The 20,815-nt window shown below is 40.7% G+C and overlaps 1 protein-coding gene across 1 annotated transcript; it reads right to left on the minus strand.

Annotated features, from left to right (window-relative positions):
* Positions 1–3,023: 3,023 nt before the first annotated feature.
* LOC133496921 (ribonuclease ZC3H12A-like) lies at positions 3,024–20,815 on the minus strand. The gene is made up of 7 exons (XM_061813022.1): positions 20,468–20,815; positions 20,272–20,353; positions 17,790–18,163; positions 14,047–14,186; positions 7,092–7,326; positions 6,893–6,999; positions 3,024–4,874 (listed from the first exon to the last, which is right to left on the minus strand). Exons 3-7 carry the CDS (start codon positions 18,074–18,076, stop codon positions 4,033–4,035), a joined length of 1,611 nt encoding a protein of 536 aa, XP_061669006.1. The 5' UTR covers positions 18,077–18,163; positions 20,272–20,353; positions 20,468–20,815; the 3' UTR covers positions 3,024–4,032.

The raw sequence follows: 20,815 nt of genomic DNA on the forward strand, positions 1-20,815 counted from the left end.
CCAATTCAATCCTTTTTGCGAAGAGCACCACCATCTGATCCTCATAGTTCCTTTGCTGAATGCCGTAATTACCCATCAGTTCTTCATCACCCCTGTTTCCTTCGCCAACTTCTCCATTGAAATCTGCACCTTTCACAACTCTCTCTCTCTCTGGGATGCTCAGGACTACTTCGTCTAGTTCCTTCCAGAATTTCTCTTCCAAGTTGAGGTCACATCCTATCTGTGGGGCATAGCCACTAATCACATTATACACAATACCCTCAATTTCAAATTTCAGCCTCATCACTTGATCTGATACTCTTTTCACCCCCAAGACATTCTTACCCAGCTCTTCTTTTAAAATAACCCCTACTCCATTTCTCTTCCCATATACCCCATGGTAAAATAATTTAAAGGCTGCACATAAACATCTAGCCTTACTCCCTTTCCACTTGCTCTCTTGGATGCACAATATATCATCCTTTCTCTTAATCATCATCTCAACTAACTCCTGAGCTTTTCCTGTCATAGGCCCAACATTCAAAGTCCCTACACACAGCTGTAGGGTTTGTGCATTCCTCTTCTTCTTCTTCTGACTAAGCTGCTTTCCTCCTCTTTTTTTTTTTTGTCTTCGACCTACACTATCTGAATTTATACCTATGCCTTGTAGATTAATATTTCCAGGTGTAGGAAGCCCGGGCCACGACCTAACTGTTGTAGAATTTGTATGATGAACGCTCATATATGTTTGGCAGTTTTATGCCAGATGCCCTTCCTGACGCAACCATCTGCATTTATCCGGGCTTGGGACCGGCCAACAGGTAGCACAATAATCTGCTGCCCACCGGGCTGCAGATAATCAAAAAAATCAAAAAGATAATCAAATAAACAATGTTAGCACAAAAGATACACAATTTACAAACTACCTAATCTATGTTAAAGTTAAAGTGGATGGAGGGGATTCAAACCACAATGGCCCTCAGTAGTAGTTCAAGGTTGAGTTGACAATTGATGTTTGGTCCTCGTTGTATGCTCTACGTAGGTAATAGCGTTAGCGCGCTAGGCTAACTTGGGCCTAGCAGCTTCAACGCGAACGATACGGCACCAATTTGGGTACTAAGATAAGACTTGTTAAATTCCTCACGGCCCTCGTCGTATAAGTTATGAAATTACTCACGTTCGATGTTTCTTCAATATCCACGAATTGATCACAAACACGTCTCGTTTTTAGCAAGCTAAGCTAAGGAATACTAGGCCGATAAGCAAGTTTAAGTTGGCATTTCCACTTGCCCAACTTCTTATTGGTAGTCACTATCCTCGTTGTATACAATACATAGTTTTTGCAGGACGTGTAGATACTAGCGTTTGATGTTTTCCTAATCAGTAAATATTGGAAAACAGACGCTTTTGTTGTTAGCGTCTCAGCTAAGCTAACTTGGGCCGAGCTGGTTCGACGCAAACAATACAACTCCAATTTTGGTACTAAGGTTCCACAAATGGTGGTTTTAGTCCACTGAAGTCGTCGCCAGGAGCGTCCCATGTCAAGTATTCACAACATTTGGTCCAAAATCATCAGGATTTATTGAATTACGATCGGGCTGGTCAGAGCCTTCTGTTTAAGCTGCTTCCAGCTTGAAGACCGGAAGCAGTATAAGAAAATAAACAGCAGGAATAGGCTTCAGCCCCCGTACACGGAAGTGTGTTGCGGCCACACGTTGACCTACATAAACCTCTGTGTGACCGACGGTTTATTTTCTTTTTTTAAATATCCATTGGACTGATTTGTGAACAATGCATATTTAAAAAAAAAAAGTTTAACGTGTGGCCACAACACGGTTCTGTGTATGTTGGAGATGACTCTTTTTCTTTTTTTTTTTAATGCATTGTTCTCAAGTGAGACAACTTGGCATTATAAATACTTCTTGGGAATTTGATATTAAGAATAATTCCTACCTGAATTGAAGTTATCGCTACACAGTCGTGTGTATTTGGTTGGGCACAATCCATCACGTTTAATTGCCGAAATCTATCGATCTTTTATCGTCTTTTAAACTGGTATTCCATAGAATGATCTCTTTGGATATCTGTCTCGTCTGTTGTAACAACCAACAGCACAACAAGTCTTGGCCATTGTGTATATTCTGCCCCAGTTCAATGTCCTCCACACTGTCGAGCAGCTCTTTTTGACCGGCAATATGGCGCCATGACTAATAGTGACGTCATGTGCGCGAGCTCTATTTGTCAACATCTTTAGATTTGTCAACTTGGAGTGTGTACCACGGTGATATATTAATCCTCTCAATTTTTTTCTCAACGTCTTTGGCTCTTTACTCAATGCACTGAATCATAATGGTAGCCGACAGAGGTATGTGTGCTATCTTTTTAACAGCAGCCTGTCCTAGAAGTTCACGGAAAATGTCTTTAGTGGAAGACAAGAGCCATTCGTCACTTAGAGTGAATGGCTTTTTAGGGTCTTCTAAATGGACAAATGCCAAACTGGTAACAAAGTGGCCTAAGGATACCAAAGTTGTTGTTTTTGAGCGGCCATAGCTCAGCCCTGACCTCAATCCTATTGAAAATGTGTGGGTAGACCGGATAAGGCATGTGCAAGCAAGTTGGCCTTCACAAACTTGGCTCAGTTTCACCAGTTCAGTCAGGAGGAATAAGCCAAAATTCCTGCAAACTATTGCGTAATAAGGTTGGGAAGGAAATCCAAAACATTTGACATACAGTTTAAACCCAATAGTACCAAATACTAATGAAATATGTCAAATTTTGAGTTAAAAAAAAATCATTCTCTCATTACTCTGGTTTTTTAAGAAATGGAAATAGTTTTGGTAATCCTAATTGAAAGTTAAGTCTGATTTAATGTCAGATGGAGAAAATAAAGCATACAGCTCTCTTTATATTGTGTACATAAATGTCTAGTTTCAACTGGAACATGTGCCCTAATTGCTTTCTAATGTATAAGAATGACATACCTTAGTTAAATCAAATTACATCTTGGAACCAAGACTGCGAAAAATGTTATTCATAGTGGACAAGAACTGAACAACAATGGCTGATTCAACTGCTTGTGTATTTAATAAAAAAATAATAATAAAATCATTATCATACTGAGAGAGTAATGTACATAATAGCCTTCCTCACTTTGAGGCAACATGAGAAAACAACACTGGCTGCTTCAATTTAAAAAAATCTGTGCTACAGTCAGTAGTTTGTTGGGAGCATAGTGCACTGCACATTTACACCTTGTAAAGAACAAGAAAACGAGATTTATTTTATAATGCCAAAAGTAAGAGTTACAGGTATGTTTACGTCACATTTATGGGCACCCTTGGTCTCTTTCAGCCATACAATACAAACTCCAATCATTGGTCAGCAGTGAACAACCTGAGTGAACCAGAAATCAGGATGAGATATGGAAAGTCATTTGAGCATGTATTCAATATCCTTGTTATCCATCTTGAGATCCATTTACTGTTATACTGCTGTATGACAAAGCAGGATGCCAGTTGCATAAGGCAGGTGATGACTAACTGCCTGTTCATACGTGTATTTATGACCTCAATGAAAGTAGAAATAGGCAGAAGCTTCTCAGACACAGCCTTCGTATTTGTACTTGAACTGTTTCCTTCCATGCATATCTCTTATTGTTCTGAAACTGCTTATCTAGTAAAGGGCTAAGATTTTCCCCCGACAACGAACTCATTTGAGTCTGGCCCAACTAGTGCAGTGATGCATTGTACAGCTAGAGAGGACAGTCCTAGCACATGGACCTAATGGTGGATGTCAAGGAGATCAAATAAATGTCCAAACGGCTTTCCATTATTGATTTTTTGAATGCATAATTCTCTTTATGTGACGATTAAAAATGGAAACCCTTTAATACAAACATTACCTGTACATTCATAAAAAATTCATGGCAGTGACAGTATGACCCTGGAATGGGTTGATATTTCCACTGTTTCCTATGGGAAACCTGATTTGAAATCCGAACAAATCAGATGCCTTGTTTTTATTTTTTTTCAGTTGAGTGATTTACTTCTAGAATCAGAACCCAATGTGATTGCTCCTGTAGTTCTGAATTAGAGACACCAGTTCAGACATGTCTGACACATGTGGGTAGGCGTTCATGACTCCATCAACTGTGTTCTTGGGGAAGAGCGTGCTCAGCTGGGTCCTGATCTCCTTGCGAAGCTCGCCAGACAGGCTTCCAGCATTGTTGCCGTGCACCCATGCATCTTTGGGCAGGCTTTGGCTCTGCTTGTGTGCAAGCTGCCTGAAGTAGTGCTTCTCAGAAAAGTGTGAGGGATGCTGATGTAATGGAAAAGCCGGGTAAGAGGCCCACGCAGGGTGGTGGGCGCGGTGTTGCGCCCCAGGCTGATGGTGACCACATGTACAGTGAGGGCATGCGGACCGCTTGCAACTATTTTGCGGAAGATAGTGACATCCTCCGCTGAAGTTTTGGTTGCTGGCACTGTGTGACCCCGAGATGGAGTAGTCATCATGGCTCAGGCTGTAGCTGGCCACACCGCTGCTGAAGCTGTAGGGTGGCCTGCTTATGCCATAGGGCGTATCATGTAATTGGAGTTTGGACATGTAGCTGTCCAGTGAGCTGAACGCTTCATCCACTTCCATATTTGGCCAAGGCGGGAGACCTGCCATAACCTTGGGACTGCTGCTGTCTTGCTGATAGATAAAGTGGTCACTGTGAAGAGGCTCATCTGTGTTGGTGGAGAGGGTACTTTCGTGTGTATATGTGTCTTGAATCGTTGGTTTGTAGCTTGACGTCTTGGCTCTGTCCCTGAGCTCGTCAGCCACAGACAGCTGTGATTGGTTGGTCCTTTCTGGGTGATAGAACTTGCACTTCATGCCGTACGTACACTTTTTTCCTGAAAGAAAAAAAGATGTCAGCCCCTAGTGTGCCATTTAAAAAGCCTAGCTGCAGCCTGGGTTCTGACCAGAACAAAGAGGTCAGAGCATATAACTCCAATTCTAAAGTCCTTTCACTGGCTTCCAGTCAGCTTTGGAATAGATTTTGAAAGTTCTGCTACGGGTCTATAAATCACTAAATGGTTTAGGTCCTGGATACATGAAATAAATGCTTACGGAATACAAACCCAGTAGAGCTCGAAGATTGACTGACTCAAGTCAAATAGTGGAGTGTAGAGTCCAAAGCAAACATGGAGAAGCAGCATTTAGCTATTATGCTTTACACAAATGGAATAAGTTCCAAACAGAGGTGAGGTCAGCCCCAAGTGTGAATTTTTTTAAATACTGGTTGAAAAGTCTTCTTTATATTCTCATGCTTGTTAGAGTATTTCGACTTTTTAATATTAATTGCACGCTACGCTGTTTTTAATTGGACTTTTATTTTCATTTTTAAAAAGTATTTCATTATTTTTTTCCCTTTTTTAAATGTTTTATTCTGTTGGAGTCAAATGCTTTTAATCACATCAAGCACATTGAGTTACCTCGTGTATGAAATGCACTATAGAAATAAATTTGATATGCTTAGTGAGCATGGCTGGTACAGTATATGGCAATGTTGTATTGGTTATTGAAGGGGCAACTATGATTCATATATATATATATATATATATATGTATATATTTATTTATTTATTTTTAAAGGGCGGTACGGTGGAGCAGCTTGAATGCGTTGGGCTCACAGTTCTGAGGTCTCAGGTTCGATCCCGGCCCCGCCTGTGTGCAGTTTGCATGTTCTCCCCGTGCCTGTGTGGGTTTCCTCCGGGCACTCCGGTTTCCTCCCACATCCAAAAAACATGCAACCTTAATTGAACACTCTAAATTGCCCCTAGGTGGGATATTGAGTCCAGCTGTTTGTCTCTATGTGCCCTGCAATTGGCTGGCAACCAGTTCAGGGTGTACCCTGCCTCCTGTCCGTTGACAGATGGGATAGGCTCCAACACTCCCCCGAACCTCGTGAGGATAAGCGGCTAAGAAAATGGATGAATATATATTCATATCTATACAGTGGTACCTCAATCATCAATTCAATCAATTCCTTCTGAAAGTCATTTCATAAAGGGAATTTTTCGTAAGTCGCAGTGCTTTTGAAATGTAAACAGCCTAATCCATTCCAAGACACCCCTGCACCCACACAAAAAAATAAGCATTCAAAGTACATAATGCAAAGAAAATTACAAATTATGTTCATTTACCCTTGCCATTGGGCGACTACACAAAGAGAAGGGTGTATGACAAGCTAAAAGCATCAAAGGAGGAGGCAAACGTCTGACAGCCAAGAGAAAACATACGTACGAACGTATGCACGCACACAACTTAATTCCACTAAAGTTTTTGGGGCCCATGTTGAAGAAAGATGAATAAACTTGCAAAAACATGAGCGAAAAAACTCACAAAAAAGTTCTTTTTCCCGATATGCGCTACCATGATTCGGTCACAGTCAAGTGTCCAGAGGAAACGAAAAGCAGCATGTGTAAAGATTGATGTCTCTACTAGCCAATGGGATGCCAGGAAGATGCTACGGTGATAGTCATTGGAAAGCAGCTCTATCGTGCCACACAAACCAAGATACAGGATGTTTACATCCATCCATCCATTCATTTTCTTCACCGCTAATCCTCATGAGGGTCGCAGGAGTTCTCCAGCCTATTCCAGCTGTAAACGGGCAGGAGGCAGGTACACCCTAAACCATATTTAAGTATAAAAGGATGAGTCAAAATATTAGAAAGAGCTGTCAGTATGATGTGGTAGAGATCTACAGTATAATTTACCACACAATAATAAGCTTGGTTTTGCATCTGAACATTGCAAAGGCAGAATATTTAATACAACTGTTGCATTGGATCTAATCAGATTGATCGATAATGTGGCCCATGAATTCTTAATAAAATTTTATGTGTAATATAGAGACATGAACCAACCATATGGGCAGTGTAGAAGTTTGTTGTCTACATTCTTTGGCTTCTTTCGTAGAAAGTCATCAATGGTGGGACCGTTTCTACCCAAAGGATCATCTGGAGGCATGAACCTGTAGCACCAAAAAGAGTTAGTAATGTCAAATAGATTCACTTGACAAGATGAATATTGTCCGCAAAAGAAGTTTGACGCCATATGTCTTACTTGTCATTGGCAAAGGTATACATCAGCAGTCTCTCCTCTATGAACTTCTTCCACTGCGGATTCTCCATCTGAAGGTCACGGTAGTTGTCGTTGGACACGATGATCCCGTCTAAGTCGTAAGCTAGCCTCACAATGTAGCGGTCGTCATAGCACACCACCCTCTTGCCATTCACACAACGGGATGGGGTGTACACTAAAATCTTCCTACTCTCGAGATCATGGAGAATATGTTGATCTGTCAGGCACAGAGGAAAAGATTAGTGGTACGTCATATTTCTATATTATTTTCTCGCTTCCTGTCTAATATGCTTTTTTACATGCATTTATACATTTCTATTGGTCTTTCAATATCAGTAATATAATGATACAAAGAAAACAATATCAGATGATGGAATTTGTCAGATTATTTTCCTGTTCACTTTGTTTGTGGCCCTTGGTGGAGTGCAAAATTCTTATTGGTAAATAATTACTCCCTAAAAGCAAAAAAAAAAAAAATAAGAGTAAACCAAAAGAAGACTTCAGAAAGAATTTCCGGCACATTTTCTTTAAATTCCACCTTGGCACTCTCTACTAAAATAGTAGATTGTAGATAATAGTAGTAGTCATAAATAGTGTTTTTAGCTGCAGTGGTTATTTGCTCAATTTGGACTATGCATCCTGCGATAAATTAAGGCGTAATATCTCGGCCCCCGTAGCTCAGTGGTTAGAACACTGGTTTGGTAAACCAGGGGTTGTGGGTTTGTATCTCACTGGGGCCTCCACTCCCTGAGAAGGGTTGCGTCAGGAAGGGCATCCGGCGTAAAAATTGTGCCAAACATATATGTGCTTTCATCTGAGATGACACACTGTGGCGACCCCGAAAGGGACAAGCCGAAAGAAGAACAACATCTATTTGAGAGGGGGGTGGGGGGCAATCAATAGATAGATAGATAGTACAGTTGTGATCATAAGTTTACATACCTTGGGTGAATTTGTGAAATATATACAGTATATCATTTTATCGACATTTCTGAAATGCTTGACTGTTGATTTCGAACCGAAGTGAAAATAAAATCAAATGTTTTGCCTGGCCCTTTATATTATCTTGAAAAAAATTGTACCCACCTGACAAATTCTTCCCAGGTAATCAAACATATGAGCACAACTGTGTGTTTCTCATTTACTAAATAAAAGTAGGGCTCTGAATGAGATAAAAAATAAGCGCTAATAAATAAAAATAATGTATTACATGTTAAAATAAAGTGCGTAACTTCAGAATAATCTCGAATTTTTCCACGTACTGTACCTTCGTTTATTATCACCTTCTAAATGTTTAACGGTAAAGGACAAAACTCTGGGTGTCGTGCTATAAGACATATTTTTTTTTCGTCTCTTCTTTTCGAATTATCAACAATGATTTCAGTATGATGTGGTAGAGTTTCAACAATGCTTTGTTTGACTGGCAATATGGCAACGGAAACAAAAATCACTTGATTTTATGACGTAGGTGCACAATCTCCATACATGAGTTGTTTGAAACACTCTCTTCTAGGTCTCTACATTCTGTACCCCGTCCTCACTCAAGCTAAAATCATACTTTTGCCATGATAAGGAGTTAGAGATGATGGAGGTTGATTTATTGAACACATTCATCTCCAAATTGTCTGTTTCTTTTAGTACTGAGGGCCAAGATAATACATTTCTTAAAGACACGTCTTTGGATCGGATACTTTTTCTTTGGTTCATCTCGTAGTGACAAACTCAAATTTGCATGCCAGATGTCAGCTGGGAAATGCATTATCGATCCCTGCAACATTCAATAGGTCAAGCAATCTAGAAAATTGATGGTGTCTTCTTCTTCTTCTTCTTTTCCTTTCAGGGTCGCCAAAGCGTGTCATCTTTTTCCATCTAAGCCTATCTCGTGCATCCTCCTCTCTAACACCCATCGTCCTCATGTCCTCCCTCACACCATCCATCAACCTTTTCTTTGGTCTCCCTCAAACTCTTTTGCCTGGCAGCTCCATCCTCAGCACGCTTCTCCCAATATACTCACTCTCTTGGCTCTAGACATGTCCAAACCATCCAAGTCTGCTCTCTTGAACCTTGTCTCTAAAACATTCAACTTTGGCTGTCCCTCTAATGAGCTCATTTCTAATCCTATCCAACCTGCTCACTCCGAGCGGGAATCTCAACATCTTCATTTGTGCCACCTCCTGTTCTGCTTCCTGTTGTCTCTTCAGTGCCACCGTCTCTAATCAGTACATCATGGCCGGCCTCACCACTATCTAGAAAGATGGATGGCAGTGTTTGTAAATGGACTGCAAACATTTTTAAATATAACGAGGAGTGCCGTGGTCAGTCAACTATATAATAAATATAATTGACCACGAAAGAAAATGTTGGAGGGTCATTAGGGCAATTAGAAAGTCCAATTGAAAATGTTTACGTAAAGGGCAGTATATCGAGTGCATAATAATGGCAATAAAAATGAGCACCTCCCTGATCAAAGTCAGCAAAACACTGATTGTGGACTGTCTCTGACGTAATGTTAGTCCATTATGTTGTGCAGTTTGATCTGATCTGCTTAAAAAATGGTTGGGAACAAGACTGTTGATGTAGTCATGTGTGCTGTGTTGTCTTGATCATTTTGACTCGAGTATACTATAAGAGCTGTGGCACTTTCGAGATTGTCTAACTGACGCCTGAGATCTCACAAAAGAAGGTAAGATGTTAAAATCCACATGTGTGTACCCAGCTTTGAGGTGTAATTCATGCACGGAGCTGGGTAGAGTAGCCAAATGATTTTTATTTTACAATAATGAGTCATGTTCAAGTAAAAAGTAGTCATCCAAATATGTACTTGGCAAAAAAATCTACTCAAGAGTAACTTGTGAGTAGCTTCAGTTTTATTTTTAATCAGAGCTTTAACCACATATAAAATAACAACAATAATTAATATATAAGTGAGTTGACACACTGTTAAGTGCCTGAAAACCAACACAACATACATTGTGTCCTCCAGAAATCTTAACTTTATTTGCTTCAATGACTTCATAAAGAAGCAGGTTGCTCACAAGACTTGTGTGGGTTGGGCTGGGGGCACATTTTCAAATTTTGCCACAGCCACTGCCGAAACATCAGCAATTTACCGCCAGGTGTTTTCTCAAGTTAAAATTTGCCAGAAATATCTAAGTTTGGGAAGTCACAATTTAAGAGCTACATGAAAAAGCTGTTGATTGTTAGGTTTGTAAACACAATTGGCAGCTGTCACCTCCCAAAATGACTCATTTAGATTGGCTCACAAAGCGGTCATGTGACTCCCTTCTGTGTTTCATGTCGTGTGACAACTGAATGGTGAATTGGAGTCACATGACGTTAGTGTTCATATTTCACTGGCGATCAAGCGGAATTGTGGAAGTCGATGATGGAGTCAAAAAGTGGATGGGCACATGTATGAATGGATAAGGAAACAGTAGCGAACGGCATGTCAATCATTGCAACGGGGGGAAAAATATTGATTCTTCTTCACTTTAATACTTAAGTAAAAGTAGAAAGTACAGTGCATTTAAAGTACTCTGACAAGTATAGTTTATGGAAGATGTAACACTTTATTACCCACTTCTTCCTCCTCCTGGTAGATCCTTCAGTTATGTAAGGGGAAAACTAGCCCAGTTTCACAATGTACAACATGCTAAAGTCCGAAACCGTCGCTTTTGGACAAAACTTCTTTGGTCCAAATTTTTGGTGTATTGAAATATTTTCTTCAAAAATCAATGCTTTCCCATCTACAGTCCCCATCTTCTTCTTTTCATTTTGGCTTCTAACGTTAAGGGTCGCCACAGCGTGTCAGCTTTTTCCATCTAAGCTTGTCTCCTGCATCTTCCTGTCGAACACCATCAACTTTCTCTTTGGTCTTCCTCTCGGTCTTTTGCCTGGCAGCGCCGTCCTCATCACCCATCTTCCAATGTACTCACTCTCTTGACTCTGGACATGTCCATACCATCCAAGCTGCTCTTTCGAACCTTTTTTTCCAAAATAATTTCTAATCCTATCCAAGCGAGAACCTCAACATCTTCATTTCGGCTACCTCTGGTTCTGCTTCCTGTTGTCTCTTCAGTGCCACCACCTCTAGTCTGTACATCATAGCAAGCCTCACCACTGTTTTATAAACTTTGCCCTTCATCCTTGCAGAGACTCTTCTGACACATAACAGACCTGACAGTGAGTGTATTGCTTGACTTAGAAGTATGTACTCTTCCACCAGTTGTTCCAACCTGCTTGGACCTGTTTCTTCACTTCCATACCACACTCACCATTGCTCTGGATTGTTGACTCCAAGTATTTGAAGTCATTCACCCTCGCTATCTCTTTTCCCTGGAGCCTCACTCTTCCCCCTCCACGCCTCTCATACACACACATATATTCTACTTTACTTTGGCTAATCTTCATTCCTCTCCTTTCCAGTGCATGCCTCCATCTTTCTAATTGTTCCTTTATCTGCTCCCTCCTTTCACTGCACATCACAATATCATCAGCGAACATCATAGTCCAAGGATATTTCAGTCTAACCTCATCTGTCAACCTATCCATTACCACAGCAAACAGGAAGGGGCTCAGAGCCGATCCCTAACGCAGTCCCACCTCCACCTCAAATTCTTCTGTCACACCTACGCCACACCTCGCCATTGTTCTGTTGCCATCATACATGTCCTGTACTATTCTAACATATTTCTCCGCCATACCACACTTATGCATACAGTACCATATTTCCTCTCTTGGTAACTGTCATGGGCTTTTTCGAGATCCACAAAGACCCAATGTAGCTCCTTCTGACCTTCCCTGTACTTTTCCACTAGCATCTTCAAGGAAAATAATGCATCTGTGGTACTCTTTCAAAGCATGAAACCATACCGTTGCTCGCAGAAACTGACTACTGTTCTGAGTCTACGCTCCGCCACTGTTTCCCATGACTTCATTATGTGGCTCATCAACTTTATTCCTCTATAGTTGCCAAAGCTTTGTAAGTCACCTTTGTTCTTAAAAATGAGAACTAGCACACTCTTCCTCCATTCTTCAGGCATCTTCTCGCCTGCTAGTATTCTGTTGAATAAGTTGGTCAAAAACTCCACAGCCACCTGTCAAAATTGCTTCCATACCTCCACTAGTGTGTCATCGGGACCAACTGTCATCGAATTTTCTAATTTCCCCCTTACTAATCATTGCAACTTCCTGGTCCTTCACACTTGCCTCTTCTACTCTTCCTTCTCTCTCATTTTTTTCATTCATCAACTTCTCAAAGTATTCCTTCCATCTATTTAGCACACTACTGGCACCAGTCAACACATTTCCATTGCATGTCATCATATGCCTCTTGTTTAGCCTTTGCCACCTGTACCTTTGCCCTACATCTGATTTCAGTGTATTCCTTTCGCCTCTCCTCACTCCTCTCAGTGTCCCACTTCTTCTTTGCTAATGTTTTTCCCTGTATTTTGGGGTTCCGCCACCAAGTCTCCTTCTCCCTTTTCCTCCCAGAAGACACTCCAAATACTCTTCTGCCTGTCTCTTTGATCACCTAGGCTGTCGTAGTCCCGTCTGCTGGGAGCTCTTCGTGACCCTCGAGAGCCTCTCTCACCTCTTTCCAAAAGGCCAAAAAACATTCTTCCTTTCTCAGCTTCCACCACATTCTCTGCTCTATTTTTGCCTTCTTAATTTTCCTACCCGCTACCAGAGTCATCCTACACACCACCAATCTATGCTGTCGAGCTACACTCTACCCTACCACTACCTTAGAGTCAGTAACCTCCTTCAGATTACATAGTGTGCGCAAAATAGAATCCACCTGCGTGCTTCTACCTCAACTCCTGTAGGTCACCTGCCTCCTCTGGAAATAAGTGTGAACGACTGCCATTTCCATCTTTTTTGCGAAGTCCAACACCACCTGTCCCTCAAAGTTCCTTTCCTGGATGCCGTACTTACCCATGACTTCTTTATTCCCCCTGTTTCCTTCACCAACATGTCCATTACAATCTGCCCCAATCACAACTCTCTCTGTTTGAGCTGCTCATAACTACTTCATCTAGTTCCTTCCATAATTTCTCTTTCAACTGTAGGTCACATCCTACCTGTGGGGCATAGCCACTAATCACATTATACATCACAGCCTCCATTTCAAATTTCATCATCATCACTTGATCTGAAAACTCTTTTCACCTCCAAGACATTCTTAGCCAGCTCGTCCTTGAAAATAACCTCTACTCCATTTCTCTTCCCATCAACTCCATGATAATAATAATAATTTAAACACTGCTCCTAAACTTCTAGTGTTACTACCTTTCCACCTGCTCTTTTGGATACACAATATATCAACCTTTGTCCTAATCATCATGTCAACCAACTCCTGAGCTTTTTGATATTAACAATATTCCCAATAATCCCAATATTCAAGGTCCCTACACTCAGTTGTAGGCCCTGACCAGTCCTCTTATTCTTCTGCCGATGAATCCTGCTTCCTCCTCTTCTTTGCCTTCGATCCGCAATCACTGAATTTCCACCAACCCCCTGCAGGTTAATGTTGCTGGGGGTGGGCGTTGTTAACGGGGGCCACGACCGATCCGGTCTTCTTTAGATGAACGCTCATATTTGTTTGCCACAGTTTTACACCGGATGCCCTTCCTTACACAACCCTCTACATTTTTCCGGGTTTGGACCAGCCTACAGATTGCACTGGCTTGTTCCCCCATAGGGCTCCATTTCTACATTCTCCATGCAGATCTGTTATTTTTCTAAGTATTGACCAACCTAAAGTATTGGAAATGGTTCCGTGGCATATGTTTGGTTTCTTCAAAAGTTTATTCCGTCCACATTTAACAAAATGGTTGTGGTTAATGTTGGGATTCGTGGCAACATTGTGACTTCACAGGTGAATGTCAGAAGAATTCTTCCATTAATGTTGCAAGGATGGGTCACGTGACCTTACCTGTAATCGGTGCCTCGGGCCGTGGCTGCTCCTTCCTCCACAGGGGAATGAACACAGTGATGTCTCGCAGTCCCTTATCCCAGAACCAGTTCACTGCCATCTGGAGGCCCTGACACGAGAACACCTTCTTGTCTCCATGGCTACACACACAAATACATGCACACACTTTTGAGTCAACAATGGCAACACACTATCATGCAGAGCATGTTACAGACAAACCCTTCCACTTCCCCCCCTTTTTTTTCTTTTTATAGGGAAGGAGACAGCTCACTAGTAGCACTTCTGCAAAACAGTAGGACAGAATTGACAACACAGTACCTCCTTAATGTTGTGGTTTCATGTGCACACACATAGAACATTATATAATCAGTCCGATTTAGTTTCCTACTGATGTCACTGTCGGCTCTGAATAGAAAGATTGTCACATGAGGAAAATTCCCTTTGAAATTGTAACTTGTTGTCTGGCAATACTTGTGGTACTGATACACTCTTCAAAAGTTCCTTCGGCTCGGTGTTGCAGATGTTTTACAGTCTCTTCAAAATTAATGAGTCTCACGTGTTTATTCAAAAATTGAAGAAATGAGGAACATTTGCAAACCGTGCAGACTTAAACCTTTTCTTTTCATTTTTTTTTTCTCTCTCTCTCTCTCTCTCTCTCTCTCTCTCTCTCTCTACAATGGCTTGAACTTTTTTTTAATCCGGTACACTACATTTGTTACGTACAGGTCAGTTTCATTTCCCTTTTAAGAACAACCCGTTTACAGTTCATCACTGAGAGGTGTTTGTTTTCAAACATTTCGACACTGTGCAGTACAATTTAAAGGAATTATTATTTAACTACGGTTTATTTTTATTTGTTGTATTTAATAGTCAAACAACATACATTTCTTTCACAAATAAATCGCTGCCTAATCTTTTTTTAACTTGGTTGAAAAAATGTGACAACCAATGCTGAGCTCCATCAAAGCCTAAGCACAAACAAAAGTGGAATTAATTGAAAAATACAATAAAACATCCATCCATCCATTTTTTTAGCCACTCATCCTCACGAAGGTCGCAAAGTGCTGGAGCCTATTCTAGCTGTCAATGGGCAGGAGGCGGGGTACAACCTGAACTGGTTGCCAGCCAATTGCAGGGCATAAAACAAAACAATAAAAAAAAAAAAAGCATTGGCGGGGTTCTAAACGTATTTTCTCTCCTATACCTGTTTAGTTTTAACTTGGAAAAGCACCATTTACAGCTACACGGCAGATGTGGCTTAGTAACGCTTCCATCAGGTCTTCTCCAGAAGGAATATCGTCACTAATTGGAAGCAGTTTATATGTTCAACAAATTTACAAGCCAGCCTATGTGACGAATTTGCTGAGAGACTTGGTCAACCATGATTGTTTTGTGGGGCCGATGAGTCATACAAGACAAACGGAGGTTCTTTTACCTATGGGGAGGAGACTTTGTCAAGTAAATGCCAAGAAATCCACACGAGCATCTAATACACCTTTGGAAAGATGGCCAGGTCATGGTTAGTTGAGAATAAAATCTATCTGACCGGGTGGATATTATATCGTGCACACCTCACAGTCAGTGTTTTATGCAACATAAAAAAAAAAAATCTGAATTTAATAGTGTAATGCATTTATTTTTCATCACCAGAACCATTGGGAGTTCATTTAAAGTGCATGAGGAGTGACTAAAATGTGAGTCTTCCAAAAACATGGACATATTTAACGTTGGTGGGGGACTGGACATGTGGCAGGACAAAGGAAACGCACCGGGGCTGCTTCAGCAAAGCAGAGCAAAATACCTTATAGTGCAAAGTGAGTCGTTCTAATTATTAGGGGATTGTGAATGACATGAATTAGTTATTGCACTTCACATTGGTTTGCTATTTAGCATTTTTTCCCATCTTTGCATGGTAATGTATTCATCATTCAACATTTACAGTATTATCAATATCCATCCATTTTCTTAACCACTTATCCCCACAAGGGTCACGGGAGTGCTGAAGCCAATCCCAGCTGTCAACGGGCAGGAGGTAGGGTACACCCTGAACTGGTTGCCAGCCAATCACACGGCACATGGAGACAGACAACAGTCGCACTCACAATCATACCTTGGGGCGGTTTAGAGTGTACGATTAATGTTGCATGTTTTTGGGCTCTGGGAGGAAACCCGAGTGCCCGGAGAAATCCCATGCAGGCACGGGGAGAAATGAAAACTCCACACGGGCAGGGCGGGATTGAACCCGGGTCCTCAGAACGGTGAGGCCAACGCGTTGCAGTTGCCCAACTGTGCTGCAAGCATTATCAATAGATTGCTGATATATATATATATATATATATATATATATATATATATATATATATATATATATATATTTGTTTTTTTTTTAAGTCAGATAATTTTTGTTAGGAGAATGGTGTACTTCGGTGCTCTAGCATAGCAATGGTTCATGGGATATTAAGAATAATGGAATTTAAGAGGGGATGGTGTGCATGTGGAAAAAAAGAAAATGTTTACACCACTTTGCTAAAGTAGCTGGCTAACTCTCCAAATAATTTCAATTGTATTTGAAGCTTCCTTATCGTGAAGGTGTCAGGTGCGCATGAAGGTGTGACCGAGAACAAGCCTTCCTTTTCTTGCCTAACAACTTCCTTGTGAGATTACGCAGACCCAACTGTTTCAAGCGTAGTGTTACATGTTGAAGAGCTGCAGTTGTTGGAATGTGACGGCAACTTAAAAGTGGCGCTCTGCCCGGTGGGAATTTTGTGAGTGGCTGAGAAAAAGAGAAGCGAATGTCACATTTTCAGTTCCTGCTACTTTAAAGAGGAAGTGAGGTTGGATGTAAATTGAAACAGACACTGATAGCAAAAATAACCAATTAAAAACTACCATTAATGAGTGTGTTAACCTTTTGTGAAGGATAAATTGCTATGGTAGAAATAAAGTTGTCCAGCGGTCCTCACAGTTCAATTTTACTCTTCAGAGAAGTACACGTTTGTATAGTCTGCCTGAAGAAAGGCTAGGCTGGCTAAATGGTAACATAAAGTGGAAAATGCCACTGACATGCTAACAGTTGGCATCATTTTTAACTTTAACGTCTCTGGAACTTGTCATCTTCCATTTTGTACAGGGCCACACTGCACTTCACAATTTTACATGTATTAAGAGCAAACTTCTCAGCATCTTAAACTGGAAGTGATGTCATGAAATGAGACAACAGTGGACAACAATCATTATTAACTGTACACATGTAAAACATTTTTTGTTTACTTTAGTTGCGGGTGGCTGGAACAGATTAATCGCATTTCCATTCATTTAAATGGGGAAAGGTGATTTAATGGTAAAGTTGCGCACAGAATTCAACTTGTCTTTAAGGTGCCACTGTGTATGGGTTTTATTGAGGTTTGAGGTACTTTGTGTCGGTTTAGTTTAATTAAGAAACCCAATGCAAGACTTGAGAACATTTAAGAATTTTCATGTATTTATTTATTTATATTCTAATTGAATTTGAAGAACTTCTGAACATTATAGTGGCGTTTGACACCAAAATAGTTCCTTCCGATTTTCATTATTACATAGGGATGTGGTAAAACAATTATTTTGACATTCACACCACATTTGGAGGGCACAAATAAACTTGACTCTTCACATTCACACAATGGAGTCTTAAACCTGACATACTGTACATGCTACAGTAAATGCTACCTTATCAAGAACCCATCAAAGCAACCCAGCTGACTCACCTCATAGCAACATTGCTTCCATCTATGACTACTGGTCTGAAAGCAAAAGCAGTCTCTCTGTCTGGTGCCGGTCTGGTGGCCCCGGGGTTGCAGCCTCTTGACACCAGTATGGGGCTGCTTGTGTCAATTTTGTCACTGCGAATGTGGCAGGTCTTGATTAGCTCTTCTAGAATGTCGTTGGTCTGGGCATCATGGTCCAGACTCTTCAGTACTCTGTCAATATCCTCATGGGAGTAACCCAGCTTGAGAAAACGCTTCACTTTGGTGTGTTGCCTACGCTGGTCCATGACACAGTTTAGGGACTATCCTGTTGTAATGGGAACCCTTTTGCAACTTCTTAAGCTTGATTCATCTCCATCTCCATAGCGATCAGCCTGTGTTTTGAAACAGTTGAATGTTTACTGTCAAACTGAACATGAAAAAATAAAAGAATTACACGTTGTGTAACCACACACCTTTGGTTTACACTCCACTAGATTAATGTTAACACATAGTAGGGTGGGCTACTGATTTGCAAAAGATATTTGAACACAAAAGGTGGAGCAACAGATACAGCAACATGGCAATACTCATAGGCATACAGTATATTCATTACCCTGTGGGAAGAAGGAATCATTATTGGAGCTTACTGAGGAATTTAGACTGCCTCCATGTACAGTATGTCTATATTACACAAGTTGTAGAGCGTTGGCCTCACAGTTCTGAGGCCTGGGGTTCAAATCCCGGCCCTATCTGTGTGGAATTTGCATGTAGTCCTCGTGCCCGTGTGAGTTTAATCCAGATATTTTGGTTTCCTCCCACAACCCAAAAAACATGCATTAATTGGAGTCTCTACATTAACCTTAGGTCTGAGTGCGGCTGTTGTCTGTCTCCATGTGCCCTGCGATTGGCGAGCAAGCAGTCCTGGTTATACCCTGCCTGCTGCCTGATAACAGCTGGGATAGGCTCCTGCACTCCCGTGACCCTTGTGAGCATAAGCGGTGCGGTAAGATGGATGGTTGATATACACTACACCCGGGTGGCCAAGGTGCATACCAGAAGGAGCAGCACAATGTCCACTGAATTGAATCAAAAAGTGGGTCAAAATAATTATAACATTCCTGACATCCTATTTGATTACGTGAGTACTTTACATTTTATATAAACATAGTGTGCTATTTTTCTCAATAGAAAAACATTTCAATCATTTCTGATTTTTTTTTTTGCAGGGGAGGTTGGAATGGATTAATGGGTTTTCCATTTATTTAAATAGCGAAAGAAGATTTGGGATACGATGGTTTTGAGTTATTGTGGATTAAACTTTTTCATAGCACCACTGTACTGTATATTGTGGAAATACTTTAAGAAGGGAATATCACGTGTAGACACACGTTTTGTCGTGACAGTGAGCTTAAATTGGGGCCAAGAAAGGCAGTTGCCGAAGGACCTCACTGAGCAATGTCACATGTTAAGATTCATAAACTAAAGTCTCCTCATAGGTATATGTTTTTCTTTTTGGCACAACATTAACTTCCCAGTAAAAAAAAATCGTAATATTGCTTCAGTATCAAATTGAAACAAATATTATTTCAAATATCTGAAGCAGCAAACAGAAAATTACAGATACTGTCAAAATTAACCCAACTCTTTGGTTCATGGTCCATAAACGAAGGAGTAAATGAGTTTGTTCTGGAAGAACTTGACTGAACCGTGACTTCAAGATTTTGGATCAATGAGGACAGAGATTGAGAGCCTCTGGTCCATAATGTTGCAGAAAGCGTAGAAGCTGTTAGACCAAAATTCTGATAAAAACACAAATTTGGTTCCTGAGGGCTTGGTGGCAGCCAGCAAAGAATATGAAACTTTTAACGATTAGCAAAATTCCAGACAAGAATGGTGCACCATAAGTAAATTAAATCAAATCCAAAGTATGTAGTCCCATATGGGAGACTCTTGTACAACCAGTGATGTGATGTTTTATCTGCGATTGTGTGCAGCGGTGTGCAGGGAGTTGAGTGGTATGGTATTAGTTTCAAATACAACGGCTGATATATCATTATGAAACTAAATGACTACACAAATACAAAACTTCCTGCTCTTACCTTACAAACAAAATATTGCTATCAACATCCGATGGTGATACATTCTGATTTCCACAAAAAATAAATAAATAAAAATAATCCCTGAAAGGCATTTTATGAAAAATTGTATTTTGCTGACAGGTATTCAACCAGTTCAGGTTGGACCCTGCCTCCTGGACACGCACTCCTGCGACCCTTGTGAGGATAAGCGGCTCAGATAATGGCTGGCTGAGAGGTACTTATCCAGATTAAACCAGAATTGGACTAAATTTGCTCATATTGGGCCGCTTTTGGTTCCTTTTTTCAGTTTATAACTCATCTGCTGTATGTAAACAACATAACGTAAAACCTCCAAAGTACGCAGCTTGACATTTAAAACAATTCCCATTGAACATTTTAGTGAAATCTTAATAGGTACTTACACATGAGAACATAAACCAGATGAGAGAGCTGCTGTGGAGCGTTTGTATGCTTCGCTGTGCCTCGCCACTCTGAGCAATGCAGCTGTCATTGTGACCAAGTCTTATTAGTCATAGGAGGAAGTAGCCTCTGAGAGAAGTAGAAGTAAAAAAAAAAAAAAGAAAAGAAAAAGAAAAAACTCAGTAAATTTGCACTCACTTCCTCATCAAGACTCTCAGCCCGAGGGGTTTATTTTCCTTTTGAGCTCTTCCTGGTAGATTGCTACCAAACGTTTACTGAAAGGCTGAGACTTGTTCCCATGGTAGAAGTTTGGAATCACCCATGACTGTTTTTCTTTTTGACTGGAACCACAACAAAAGCAGTTAAGTGTCACTGAGTGGTTTACTGGAGGTTTCTCTGGGAAATGTCCACATTTTACAATACTTCAATCCCTCTCTTGATTTTTACATTATTTCTTTAAACTTTAATTGCATGAATCATGAAAAATACATGTAATGGAATGGTGATTAAAGGAGTAGATTTAATTTCTGGCCCTGTGATTTTCAT

Source organism: Syngnathoides biaculeatus, chromosome 23, assembly GCF_019802595.1.
Source record: "Syngnathoides biaculeatus isolate LvHL_M chromosome 23, ASM1980259v1, whole genome shotgun sequence".
NCBI lineage: Eukaryota > Metazoa > Chordata > Actinopteri > Syngnathiformes > Syngnathidae > Syngnathoides > Syngnathoides biaculeatus.